Source organism: Pelophylax lessonae (assembly GCF_965119305.1).
Source record: "Pelophylax lessonae genome assembly, chromosome: 6".
NCBI classification, from domain to species: domain Eukaryota; kingdom Metazoa; phylum Chordata; class Amphibia; order Anura; family Ranidae; genus Pelophylax; species Pelophylax lessonae.
Genome location: NC_138773.1, coordinates 209,328,137 through 209,340,726, shown reverse-complemented (window position 1 = coordinate 209,340,726; position 12,590 = coordinate 209,328,137). Strand labels below are relative to the sequence as shown.

General features: G+C 39.7%; 1 protein-coding gene across 2 annotated transcripts in view; it reads left to right on the top strand.

The window, feature by feature from the left end:
• Positions 1-12,590, top strand: part of MAP3K13 (mitogen-activated protein kinase kinase kinase 13) — a 173,363-nt gene that overhangs the window by 146,912 nt on the left and 13,861 nt on the right. For both annotated transcript variants that reach the window (XM_082261020.1, XM_082261019.1), the window contains exons 7-10: positions 872-980; positions 5,636-5,745; positions 7,556-7,672; positions 11,680-11,817. In XM_082261020.1, coding sequence (XP_082117146.1) covers positions 872-980; positions 5,636-5,745; positions 7,556-7,672; positions 11,680-11,817 — 474 coding nt within the window. The remainder of the gene's footprint in view (positions 1-871; positions 981-5,635; positions 5,746-7,555; positions 7,673-11,679; positions 11,818-12,590) is intronic.

The window sequence follows — 12,590 nt, the reverse complement described above, 5'->3', positions numbered from 1 at the left end:
TGTAGCATCATATTCAAAAAGACTTGAGGCTGTAATTGGTGCCAACGGTACTTCAACAAAGTATTGAGCAAATTCTGTGAATGTACATGAGATTTTTTTCATTTTCTATTTTTAATAAATTTGCTAAGATTTTAAACAAACTTTTTTCACTTTGTCATTATGGAGTATTTTTTGTAAGATTTTGGGGAAAATAATGAATTTAATCCATTTTGGAATAAGGCTGTAACATACCAAAATGTGGAAAAAGTGAAGGGCTGTGAATACTTTACGGATGTATGTGTGTGTGTATCTATCTATCTATCTATCTATCTATCTATCTATCTATCTATCTATCTATCTATCTATCTATCTATCTATCTATCTATATATATATATATATATATATATATATACACTGTATTTTATACAGAAAGTGTAAATTGAAGATAATTATACCAATGATGTGTTGTTGATTTCTGATTGAGGTTTCTATTGATAAGCTACATTTTTAAAGGATCATTACACATTAAATGTTTTTTTTATTTCTCTACATTTATATCTTTGTGCATTTGTTTCCCGGAATAGAAATTGAATATTACAATAGCTGCAGTCATCAAAGAGATTATCCTGTTTAAAAAATCCTTAGCTACTGTCCCCAATTCGCCCATTGCTTTCTTTGTACCGGACTGAATTACCTTTCAGTGCTTTTAAACAAGAGCAGAAACATAACACATTGAACTTTAATATCTTGATGGTCGACAGCAGATTTACAACAATTTTTTCTGCATTCAGTGTTGAACAGTAATCCTGGACTTTGTACTGACATGTTGGGAGTTCTAAAATAGTTTCATTATTCGTATGATGCGAATTAACAGAGAATTTACATTTTTAGGCAAAGCAAGCCCAGAAACCGGCCATCATTCAGGCAGATTCTTATGCACCTGGATATTGCTGCAGCTGACGTCCTAGGAACTCCACAAGAAACTTATTTTAAAACACAGGTATCTCTCCCTGAAACAACTGTATTTTCTGTATTTATTAAGACTTAAAAAAGAACTTCGGAACTAATTTTTTCTTTCCCATATAGCGAGGCTGTGCCTGCACTGCACATGTAAACTGCTTGTTTTTGTGTAAGGGATTGCGGAGCGGAGATAAACTCACCTAATCCATCGATCCTCCTGAGTGCAAGACAGATCCCCGCTGCTCTTGCTCCCCCCCCCCCCCCCGCATGCTAAGGGTCTTCTACACCTTAAACACCGGTAGTCTGCTTCTGGACGTAAGGACGGCAGAAATAGTCCATCGCTGGATGTGGGGGAGTGCGCTTTTTCAGAGGATCGAAGGACTAGGTAAGTATTGCTTTTCCTTGTGCCCCTAGACAAAAGGAGCAGTTGTGTCTGCACTGCATGGGACAATAAAAAAGTTCATGGAGTTCTTCTTTAAAGTTCTTTAAATATCCTATTTATGTCTTGTTTTAATCTATCATCTATAAATATTCTTTGGCTGCAAACACAAATCTTACTTTCAGGTTCACCTTTCATCAAATTGCTGTAAAATCTGAGAATTTGAAGGATAAGTTCCCCTTTTTGAAAAAAATAATAAATGCATATATTTTTGCAAGAAAAAGTATGTGCATTTACAATTTTTTTCACAGGAGCCTGCAGAGCAATGTCAGGATCCTGCACACACTGCCTGCAGCTCTGTTGCCCATACCTCTGTATGCTGTGTGAATGGACCACGAGCATGCTGATCAGCATGTTTGCAGTCCATTGGGAACTACCAGCCCTCTGCTGCAGTGGAGAACAGGCATTGAAGTTTTCTCATTTGCAGATTCCTGTGAATGAATGCTGCAACTGCGTGGGGGGAGCACTGCACAGAGGTGCTAAGTTCAAAATGTGACAGCGAGTGTGGGGAGAGGATCCCCTACCCTCTGTCACAGTATGCAGGGGCAGACCTAGAGCATGTTACACGTTCCACTCTAAATATGGGTGTAACATGTAACATGCTCCAAAAGGTGAAGTTAGCCTTTTAAACACATACACTGTGTGAACTAGGAATAGGAATAAGGAAAATGTACACATCACTGACCTGAAGACCCAGAAGTTTCAACTGTCATAAAACATTGATAATAAGACATGCAAAGGCTGTTGACATGCAGTGGGTTGAAATGAGTTCTTTGCACCTGAGCTTAAAGTGGTATTAAACCCAAAACCAAAAATGTATGAACTTGCAACTCGCCAATTCTTAGATTTGGTGGTGGCTGCATTCATTTTCTTTTTGAGGCTGTTTTTTCATTTATTTCACCTGGGGACCCAGCCAGTCAGTCCGATATTTTTTGATTTACTTTAGGAGACCAAGCTGTCCAGACAAAGTAGCAGCTGGAGGGTTTTGACAAGCCATTTACCACTGGTAGTGGTGCTTACAGTGGCCAGCTTTTATTTATTTATTTATGTAAGACCCTTATCCCAAAGGGAAAAAGAAGACTGCTTATAAAGTGTTAGCTGGAGTTCATCTTCAATTTGTTAGCCGAGTCCATCTAAATCTGCTAATGCAACACTACCCTTTCCCAGACTGTCAATGCTGCTGTCCATATGTGTCTGCTTTACTACTTCATCCAGAATGCAGTCACTCTAAGACAGGAAGTGTGTTACTGGCTAGATCACCAAGTGAAATAAAGGGGAAAAAAGTCTAAAAAAAGGAAAACCAATGCAGCCACCACAAACAGGGATTGGTAAGCTGCAATATATTACATTTTTGGTTTTGGTTTTAATACAGTTTTAACAATTGTTTGTACACTTTACACACCTTTTTTCATGGCATTAAAATACAAATGTAGCACTGTCCCCTTGAGGACTGCTGGATATTACACTTTCGGGTGATGGTCAGTGGGAAGAATGCAGCTTACACTTGTGATCTACCATTATAGATCGCTAAAAAGATCAACGGTGTCAATAGGATCTGATCTGAGAGTTCCATGGAACCCTAGTTGAGAAACCCTGGGTTGGGGTCCTAGAAGGTCACCTTGTTGCCTCTTGCTGACACCCACTGTGCTGTGCCATTTGTAGGAATTTCTGTAGTCAGATAATTAATAGTATGACAATCTTTGTGCGGGGTCTTGAAGCATACAGTTTGGTAGAGATACTTGGAAATATTGAGGGGGGCATTTACCAAAACTGGTGCACCCAGAATCTGGTGCAACTGTACATGGTAACCAATCAGCTTCAAGTTTTTATTGTCAAAGCTTAATTGAACAAGCTGAAGTTAGAAGCTGATGTTGGTTACAATGGCCAGCTGCACCCAATTCTGTGTGCTCCAGTATTAGTAAATCCCCCCTATTGATTGTTTTTTTTTTAAATATCAATTAGCGTGTTGCAAACTCTTTCCAAAAAACTTGGCAGCTGTGCTAACATTGAATTTTAACTCAATTAATCGAATAAAAGTCAGATGTATATAATACAGTACAGCCAGATTAACTGGGTTTATAACAGTGTTTAGGCAAGAGACTACAGCCTCTTGTTATATGATTCCTTGCTGTACATCCTTGCTCTCATGTTACAGCATATATGATTATGGTTGCATAGACAAATTGGATCTTGTGTGGGCTCATGCTTCTGAAGCTGTTTATGCATAAGCTTATAACCTAGTGAGCAAATGACCATGTTTTATAGAAAATAATAGAATTCAATGTGCTTTAGCCGCTTTGGATCAGATGAGGAAGCATAGCAATCCATTTATTCTTTTGTGCTGAATCCAGGCTCCCGCAGCCCCCAGGTGAGTCAGTGTGCGTCTTGAGCGGTACAGATAATACGAGAGCTGATGCTGCCTCCTCATGGTGCGCATGACTCAGACGTTTTCAGCAGGAGCCAAAAATAGCCCTTTCTTCTGCTCTGATGACGGCTGAAGTGGCTACAGCATTCGTGAGCATATTATGCTCCTCTTGTATTGTCAGCTCCTCTAAAAGGGCCTTAATAGCTTTTGTAGAGCTGAAATACTTCAGTTTCCCTAGCCTCCCATCTTTCTTCCATTCTTTTACCACTTTATTAATCCAGCATGTCAGAATACCTAAAGACATTCGGCTGCCTACAGTCAAATCCTCTGTCCATTACTTGTCCTAGTTTTCATTCATTATTTTATACAAATAATTTAGTTCCTTCCTAAAACATGTAGAGAATTACCAAATGCAGCACAGGGGTTTTATCTTTAGCTTGCGTTCATTTCATTAGCATAGTGCCTCTAATGCAAGTTACATGTTGTTTATTAGCCAGTTGCTGCTATCAAACTTTGCTGGTGGGTCCAGGGTAAAGGTTGAGTTTCACAACCACCCACCCCCTCCCCTTCCTCAACAATTTTGAATAACAGGAGTTGAAAGCAGGTTAAGATAGAGTGATTTTTATTTTTTTAATCCGCAGTGGTGCAAAAAATGGAAAAGCCATTAAGTGTACAAAAAATGTGCATGTGAAACACACACACACAAAAAAGTGCATTTAAGGGTGTGCTTTGTCCACACCGCAAAGGTTTAGGATCTCTCCCTGATCCCCTAGGGTGCAAGGCTCCTGACAAGGAATGTAGGGTTCCAATGGTCTGCCTAGCCAAAATGCCTGATAAAGGAAAAGGAATTTGCAGCACTCCAGGTTGAGTCAAAATCCAGATTTATGTGCGGGAGTGACGTCATTGCGGCCCTGGAGGATGCGAACCCAGAAGGAAGATGGGTGAACATGTCGGCCGTGTCAGCGGTGAGTGGGTGGCACTGCGGGGGCTTCTTCTAAGGTAAGTATTTCATAATGAGCTAGTATGCTTCTTTTGAAGGTTTACAACCTCTTTTATAATCCTGTGTGCCCCTGTGTCTGTGTTTTATAAAAATAAGCAGTTCTTTACCAGTTTTTAGAGTGCCGATCGCCGCTCACGTGACCTGCCACCTCTATCCTTTTCTCTCGGCCTCTCCTCCTCCCCTCCTGACTGACGTCCACAGGGAATCCTTGGCCCCGTCTTCTACAGGCAGCTGTCAGATGGTGAGAGGAAAGAGCCGTGGGTCACGTGAGCAGCGATTGGTGCTCTGCAAACTGGTAAAAAATGGCTTATTTTTTTTAAAACACATACAGACACAGGGGCACGGGCAAACATACATACAAACACACAGAATTATTAAACAGACCTGACAGGATGATATAAATTGGCTTAAAAACCATTTTAAAGGGGAAGTTGATATTCCAGGGGGGGCACCCTTTCCCCCCCTTGTAGATGCCCATGAATATGACCACAGCTGGCAGGGGATGTAACTACCACATCACTGGAAGGTGGAGGCAAGTATTTTTTGGGGGGGGGGGGGGGGGGGTTTAGTTCTGTTTTAAGCAGGATAGTCAGTCACAGCTTGATAAAAGGCTAAATGGTTGAAACTAAGCAAAGGCAGAGGACTTCCACTGCTGACACCTATCAAGGAGTTCCTAATATCATTTTGAACATGAACATCACCTTTTATTAGAATTAGTACTAGTCTCCATGAAAATAATCTTCTTGCACCTTTGCGCCTCAATACCAGAAAGGTGGCCTGGTGATGATAATACATTACTGAAATCATGTGACTGCAGGCTATTTGCTTCTAATTGTTTTCTACACAGTTACTCCTAAAATACTCCTTACACTGTTTTTATCTGTTTTTTAGGCTGAGTGGAGGGAGGAAGTGAAGAAACATTTTGAAAAGATTAAAAGTGAGGGGACCTGCATCCACCGTCTGGATGAGGAACTGATCCGCAGACGGAGAGAAGAGTTACGGTGAGATTTCCTACATAAAGTTTATGGGGGTTACCTTTTTGCAAAGTGTGTGTAATATGTCAGTGCAAATTATAGTTGCTATGGGTAATCGTGCTTTGCAAGTAAAGCTGGATGCACACTGCTAGATTTTCAAAGGAACATTCATATGAACATTTGTATGAAAATTTGTATAAACATTCTCAGTGCATTAGACGGCTAAAGTACTTCAAAATTGAATTTGCGTTAGCATTCAATTTTGGAACAAATGGACTTGCCAAACAAAGACTACATACGCTGTTAGAAATTTGTTCGTTCGAGAGAAATTTTCTATTCTGCTGCTTCAAATTTTCTTGTCACTGTGGTAGAAAACGAATGTGATTTGACCCACACTAATGATTAGAAAATCGAACAAACGCTCTTAAAACTAAGAATTTCAAACAAAATTCTACTGGCATACAACCAGCTTAACTCTCGAAATTCATTGTCATGCATGCCAAAAAGGCCTGTTTATACTAATGTGCTGCTTTTCATTGGTAAGCAGTTTCATTGATAAGCAGCAATTGAACAAGGTCCTTCAAAAATGCAGCATAAAACTCTCTCCATTATTGGCCCACCTGAGCATAGGTTCTTACCTACCATGTTATAAGACAATAGTGGCTAAATCGGGGGTCTCCAAACTCTCTAAGCAAAGGACCAGTTTGCTGACACTCAGACTTTAGGAGGGCCGGACTGAGACCAGTGGTAGTCGAAAATGCCTCAGACTTGGTGCTTAGTGGGGGAAAAAAAATTACATATAGCCTGTCAGCAGTAGGAGGTATTGGTATTAGGGAAAGAATATGCACCATTGTTTGCATCAGTGGGAGGAATAGTGCCCCATCATTGTTATTAGTGGAAGGAATAGTGCCCCATCATTTTTATTAGTGGAAGAATAGTGCCCCATCATTGGTATTAGTGGGAGAAATAGTGCGCCATCATTGTTATTAGTGGAAGAATAGTGCCCCATCATTGTTATTAGTGGAAGGAATAGTGCCCCATCATTGGTATTAGTGGGAGAAATAGTGCCCCGCTATTTGTATCAGTGGGAAGAATAATTCCCATCATTGGTGTCAGTGGGTGGATTAGTGCCCTATCTTTGGTGTCAGTGGAAGGAATGGTGCCCTATTTTTGGTGTCAGTGGGATAAATAGTGCTCCAAGGGCCGGATAAAGGCAAGAAAAGGGCCACATCCGGCACGCGGGTTGCAGTTTGAACACCACTGGGCTAGATTATTGATCACTAGGCAATAGAGGGAAACCTTGGAACCCAATACTTCTGATGTCAACAATATGGTAAGTGCACAACCATAGTTTGAGAAAATGTTGGCTTTACAAGAATAAGTCACATAAAAAGTTCAATTTCCAAAGGAATACATGGTTATAATGTCTTAGAGATCATTGATACCCTTATTCAATTTTTTTTTTTATTTCTCTTTGGTAATGTTTTTTTAATTCTGTACCCTATCTGTGTTTTCAAACTTCCCCGACAAGACTCTTAACTTAATCTTTTGTCTATATAATTACATTAACTTTGTTGGTAGACCTGTGGTCTTAATTAGCGCAGTGAGCAAAAGTCATGTGTAGAGTGAAGTAACCCATATTGAACAATACGATTTTAACTTCCTGAAGTAAAGATTATTTCTCACTGGTTGCTCATTAGCTCAGCCTGTTAATGTGAAAGAAACACTTTATGAGATTAGGAGTCTAACTGCAATGTCTACAATTAATGTTAGCAGTAAACGTTACAGTTCTATGGTTTAAATGTACATTTAATATTTAATTTATTTGTTACAATAGACATGCACTGGATATTCGTGAACACTATGAACGTAAGCTGGACAGAGCCAATAACTTATACATGGAGCTCAGTGCTATCATGCTGCAGTTGGAAGTCCGAGAAAAGGAGTTAATCAGGTACCTGAATTAGGGTTGTTTTGTTTTGACTCAAATCACAAAAAATTTTATGAAAAATTTGTATTCCCCCAATAGTCATTTATATATTAGTGTTAAAAATCAGGTTCCTTGTGCTTCCCTCTGAGGTGTGGTATGACACCTTTTATATGTCAGTTAAGCTGCACAGATTGGCATAAGGAGGCAATGTCCCACCATGACATACTTGTTAGGAAAATACCAATGGTAGGTAGCAATAACCGTTTATATACAGTATGCACCCATTCATTGTTTAAGGACAAGTTAGTTCACTAAATTTATATGATCAGTGTTTATGTTAAGCTTTCTTAACCTGGCACCTTACAAGATGAATTCTCAGATATTCTGTAGAATGTTCCATTCATCATAAAGCCCAGGGTGCTCAGTTCCACAAATCTCAACCAGCTATATGTAGTCAAGAGCATTGTCGCACGCCTCTTGCCTTACATGCATTCTTATTGGTCCATAGTATTTCTGGGCAGCCTTAGTAATCAATAATGAGGTATTAATGATGAACTAGGGTGGACGCAAGCTTTTGATTACAGTAGCTACTTGATATTTGCATAATAAAGTGCCTGGGCATTAGTACTCTCTCTAAAGAATCTCTACCAGTTGCCATATTTCATACAGGTATGTCTCAATGTCTGTTTTTCATATAGTGTGATGGTTTAAAAGGCTCAAAGAAAACAGAGATTCACTTTAATATTCAAGCTTAAATCTTATTTAAACCCCAAAAAATAAGATATTGCAGCTTACCAGTCCTTAGATGTGGTTGCTGGATTTGTTTTTTTTTTTTATTATTTTTCCTGGCAATACTGCACGAAATATGGAGGTCTGTTGTTTGCAGGTAAACAAGCACGTCTGCACTTTTTCTTCACTGTACCTATGGGGGCAGTCATGCTTGGCACACAGGACAAACATTAAAAATCTCTGCCTTCATTCATTTCTATTACATGTGGATTGATAAGTCTAGATTACACAAAAAATAGAAAAATGTTTGCCTCCTGCACACTGGACGTTATACAGTTGCTCCTAAGGGCATCTGGAGTTTTTTTTTCCTGCCTCTAAACTCTCTTGTATGTTTGTTTACCTATGTGTCCATGTACACATAAGCTTTTAGCAGTATTTAGTGGCAGGAGAGATTAGAGGCAGGTAAATAACCCTCTGCCAGTGCATCCAGGAGCAGCAGAGTTTGGGCAAAAAACTGCTGGCTTGATGTTACTAAAAGGTGCTAAACGTCCTTAAATGCTAAGCGCTTGAGCATTATTAATTTCACTGTCCACAATACATTTTTTATTCTGGCCATTAAATAATTAAAGCCCAAAGCTTGACGCCTGTAAAAGCTCCTAAAAGCTTGTAAAAGCTTTAGACACTTGTACAATCATCAGGCATTTTTTTTGCAAAAACACTGCTGGCTTCTAGGAGAGTTAAATAAACATCCTGTGTGCATGAGGTCTTATGGCTGGAATACACGGGCCGAATATCGCCCGATCATTCGACCACCGACTTATGAAAAAGTGTTCGTTGGTCGAAAACGTTGCCAACATACACAGGCCAAATATTGCCCGATTGACCACCGACCATCGAAACAGTGCATGCGTGATGATGTTCTACGGATTTTAAATGAACGACCTTAACACCAACGTATAGAATATCGTTTGTTCCAAAACGAGACGACAGAATTTTTCGTTTTTTTCAAACGGGATTTTTCGTTCACAATATCGATATCGGTCACTGATGGCTGGACATTAACGAGTAGAATATCGGCCGATCCTTCGCTAAACGGAAATTTTCTTATCGTTTATTCCGGCCATTAGGCTCACTGAAAATGACAAGGACATTTCTGGCAAGATCAATGGGAATTTGTTAGGAACCATAAACCAGGCGGAGACAGAAAATGCAGTTAAAATCACACGTTCAATAAAGTAGCAAAAAATAACACAGTTCAGGAACGTAGTCAAAAACTGAAGCCAGGATTTTGATTACCAAAGCGGGTAATCAGACGAGCCGGGGACAGGAAGCCAGAAGTCATTGTAGTAAGGAGCAAAAACAGGAAGAGAAGCCAGCCAGGCCAAGTCATATACAGGAACACACTGGAGATCATAGACCATGCACGGACACTGAGGAAACGAGCAAAGCTGTTTAGCCAAAAGGGGCTGGCTGTAGGCTGGACTAATGAGGCAGGAAATGGTAACTAGGTGAGTCACTGTGGAAATAAGTGGCTGGTAATTAACCGACAGCTGGGCAGCCTCTGTGCACTGAAAGAAAAGAGCTGTTCGTAAATAGTAGGAGCCCAGCCCTGACAGTATTTTTGTCTTTGCTGAATACTTAAAGCCAATGCAAAGGAAACCTAAAAAAAAATATATATATCTATATACTTGAATTGCACAGAGTGGCCCCGAACCTCCTCTTCTCTGGTCCCCAGCCAGCGCTTTAGGCTCCTTCTCCCTGGCCAATGCCCCCATCAGAAGCTGCTTCCCATGGGGGCACTTGTGCATACTCATTCCCAAGTCCCACTGTGTGTGTGTGTGTGTGTGTGTGTGTGTATGTGTGTGTCAGTGTACTCTGCCCTGCCCCCCCTCCCTCATCACTGGCTTTGGCTCCCAGTGCCTCCTGCAAAGCCAGTGAGACATGGAAGTGAGGGGAGAGAAGAGCTGCAGACGTGCACAGCGCTGGATCAAATTAGGTCTCAGGTAAGTATCAGGGGGGTGAGGGGCCCAATTCAATGCCTAAACATTTTTTACCTTAATGCAACGAATGCATTAAGGTAACATTTTTAGCCTTTAGAACCACTTTAAGGTACAATTCTATTCAAAATATAATATTTCCGTTTTTAAAGGATTGGAAATGGAAATAGTTAGAACCTTTTATCAGATTTTCTTTTTTTTTTTTTTTACTCCACTGGAGAAATTTCCCCTTTCCTTGTTGTGCAACTGAGACCAGAAGTGAATAAAATTTCTCAAATGGAGACAAAAACAACTGATAGTACCCTCTGTAACATATTGGGCTTGTGAAATGGACAGGATCCAACATATGAACGCATGACTGCATGGGATGCTGGTAAAAATTAATCCCAATTCCTGTTCTCCTCCGCATTTGATAAGTTTATGACTAACAGCCCGGGGCTTTCTCAGGGCTAGAGATTGTCCTCTTCCTTTCTGTTCCCCTTACTTTCCTTATACCCTCTATAACCCCCCCTCCCTCTTTTTTTTTTTTTTTCTTCTCCTCTCCTGTCTTCTTATCCCCCATTCAACTAAATTCTGTATTAGACTAGTATGGTTATATTGGCCGTAGCACTACTAAACATATACGTTATGTATGTCACATTCTTCAACGCCCTTGTAAAGAAAACAAAAAAAGAGAATTCAGTTTCCTTACCTAATCCCCCCATGCCTCGGAGACCTATATAGCATTATAACCTTGTGATAAAGGACTTGTGGTTATTCTGATCTCCAGGTATACTTTATAGTATATTTCTATATGAACATATAATGTTTCCCTTTTGTTTTCAGTTGTGTTATTGTCCATTTTGATTTAAATTGCATAAAAAACGGTTTAACGTGAAACTGAAACTGGGTGTACTGCCCTGTGCCCTAAGACACAGCATGTACCCAGGGATCTCACACCCTATCGTAAGATAGATGATAACATGTTTTAAAGAGTATAAGTTCAATAATGACATAGGATATCTTACTGTACTTGTCCGATAAGTCTCTGATTTGTATCCTAATGTTCCATAAAATGTCATAACATTCATTTACGTATCATATCTCTTTTCTTTCCATTATTCATGCTTATGTATGAAAATTCTAATAAAAATTGATTGAACATTAAATGAAGACAAAAAACGCAAAAAAAGCAATTTTATTATTAGAGTAGGGATGTGGTTAAAACCTCAGTCTGCTTTTTTAGCTGTACACTTCAATTTAATGTATGATGAAGCTAATTTGATTAATATACATTTTATAACACAACATTGCATTCTTCTCTAGGCGTGAACAGGCTGTAGAAAAAAAATACCCTGGAACTTATAAACGCCACCCTGTCCGCCCGATAGTTCATCCAAATACTGTTGAGAAATTGATCAAAAAGAAAGGTGTACCTTCTAAGTCAACATCTCACACTAGACGGTAAGTAACTGTTAAGGTTCGTGACCCCTAATGTTTTTACCTAAAAGACAAGTACGATTGAAATAAAAAAAAAAAAATAAGCATATATATATATATATATATATATATATATGTGTGTGTGTATATATATATATATATAGTTAGTGTGTGTATGTGTGTATATCATATATATATAGATATATATTCTGTGCTTGCTAATGCTGATGTAATTTATGTAAAAAGGAAGTATAATTGAAGTCTCTTTGCATATATATATATATACATGTATAACAGTGTAAATTTGCTGTCCCCTCAAAATAACTCAACACACAGCCACTAATGTCTAAACTGCTGGCAACAAAGGTGAGTACACTCCTAAGTGACAATGTTCAAATGGGGCCCAAAGTATCGATATTTTGTAGGCCACCAATATTTTCCAGCACTGCCTTAACCCTCTCGGGCATGGAGTTCACCAGAGCTTCACAGGTTGGCACTGGAGTCCTCCTCCACTCCTCCATGACAACATCACATAGCTGGTGGATGTTAGAGACCTTGCGTTCCTGCACCTTCCGTTTGAGGATGCCCCACAGATGCTCAAGAGGGTTTAGGTCTGGAGACATGCTTGGCCAGTCCATCACCTTTACCCTCAGTTTCTTTAGCAAAGGCAGTGGTCATCTTGGAGGTGTGTTTGGGGTTTGTTATCATGTTGGAATACTGCCCTGTGGCCCAGTCTCCGAAGGGAGGGGATTATGCTCTGCTTCAGTATGTCACAGTACATGTTGGCATTCATGGTT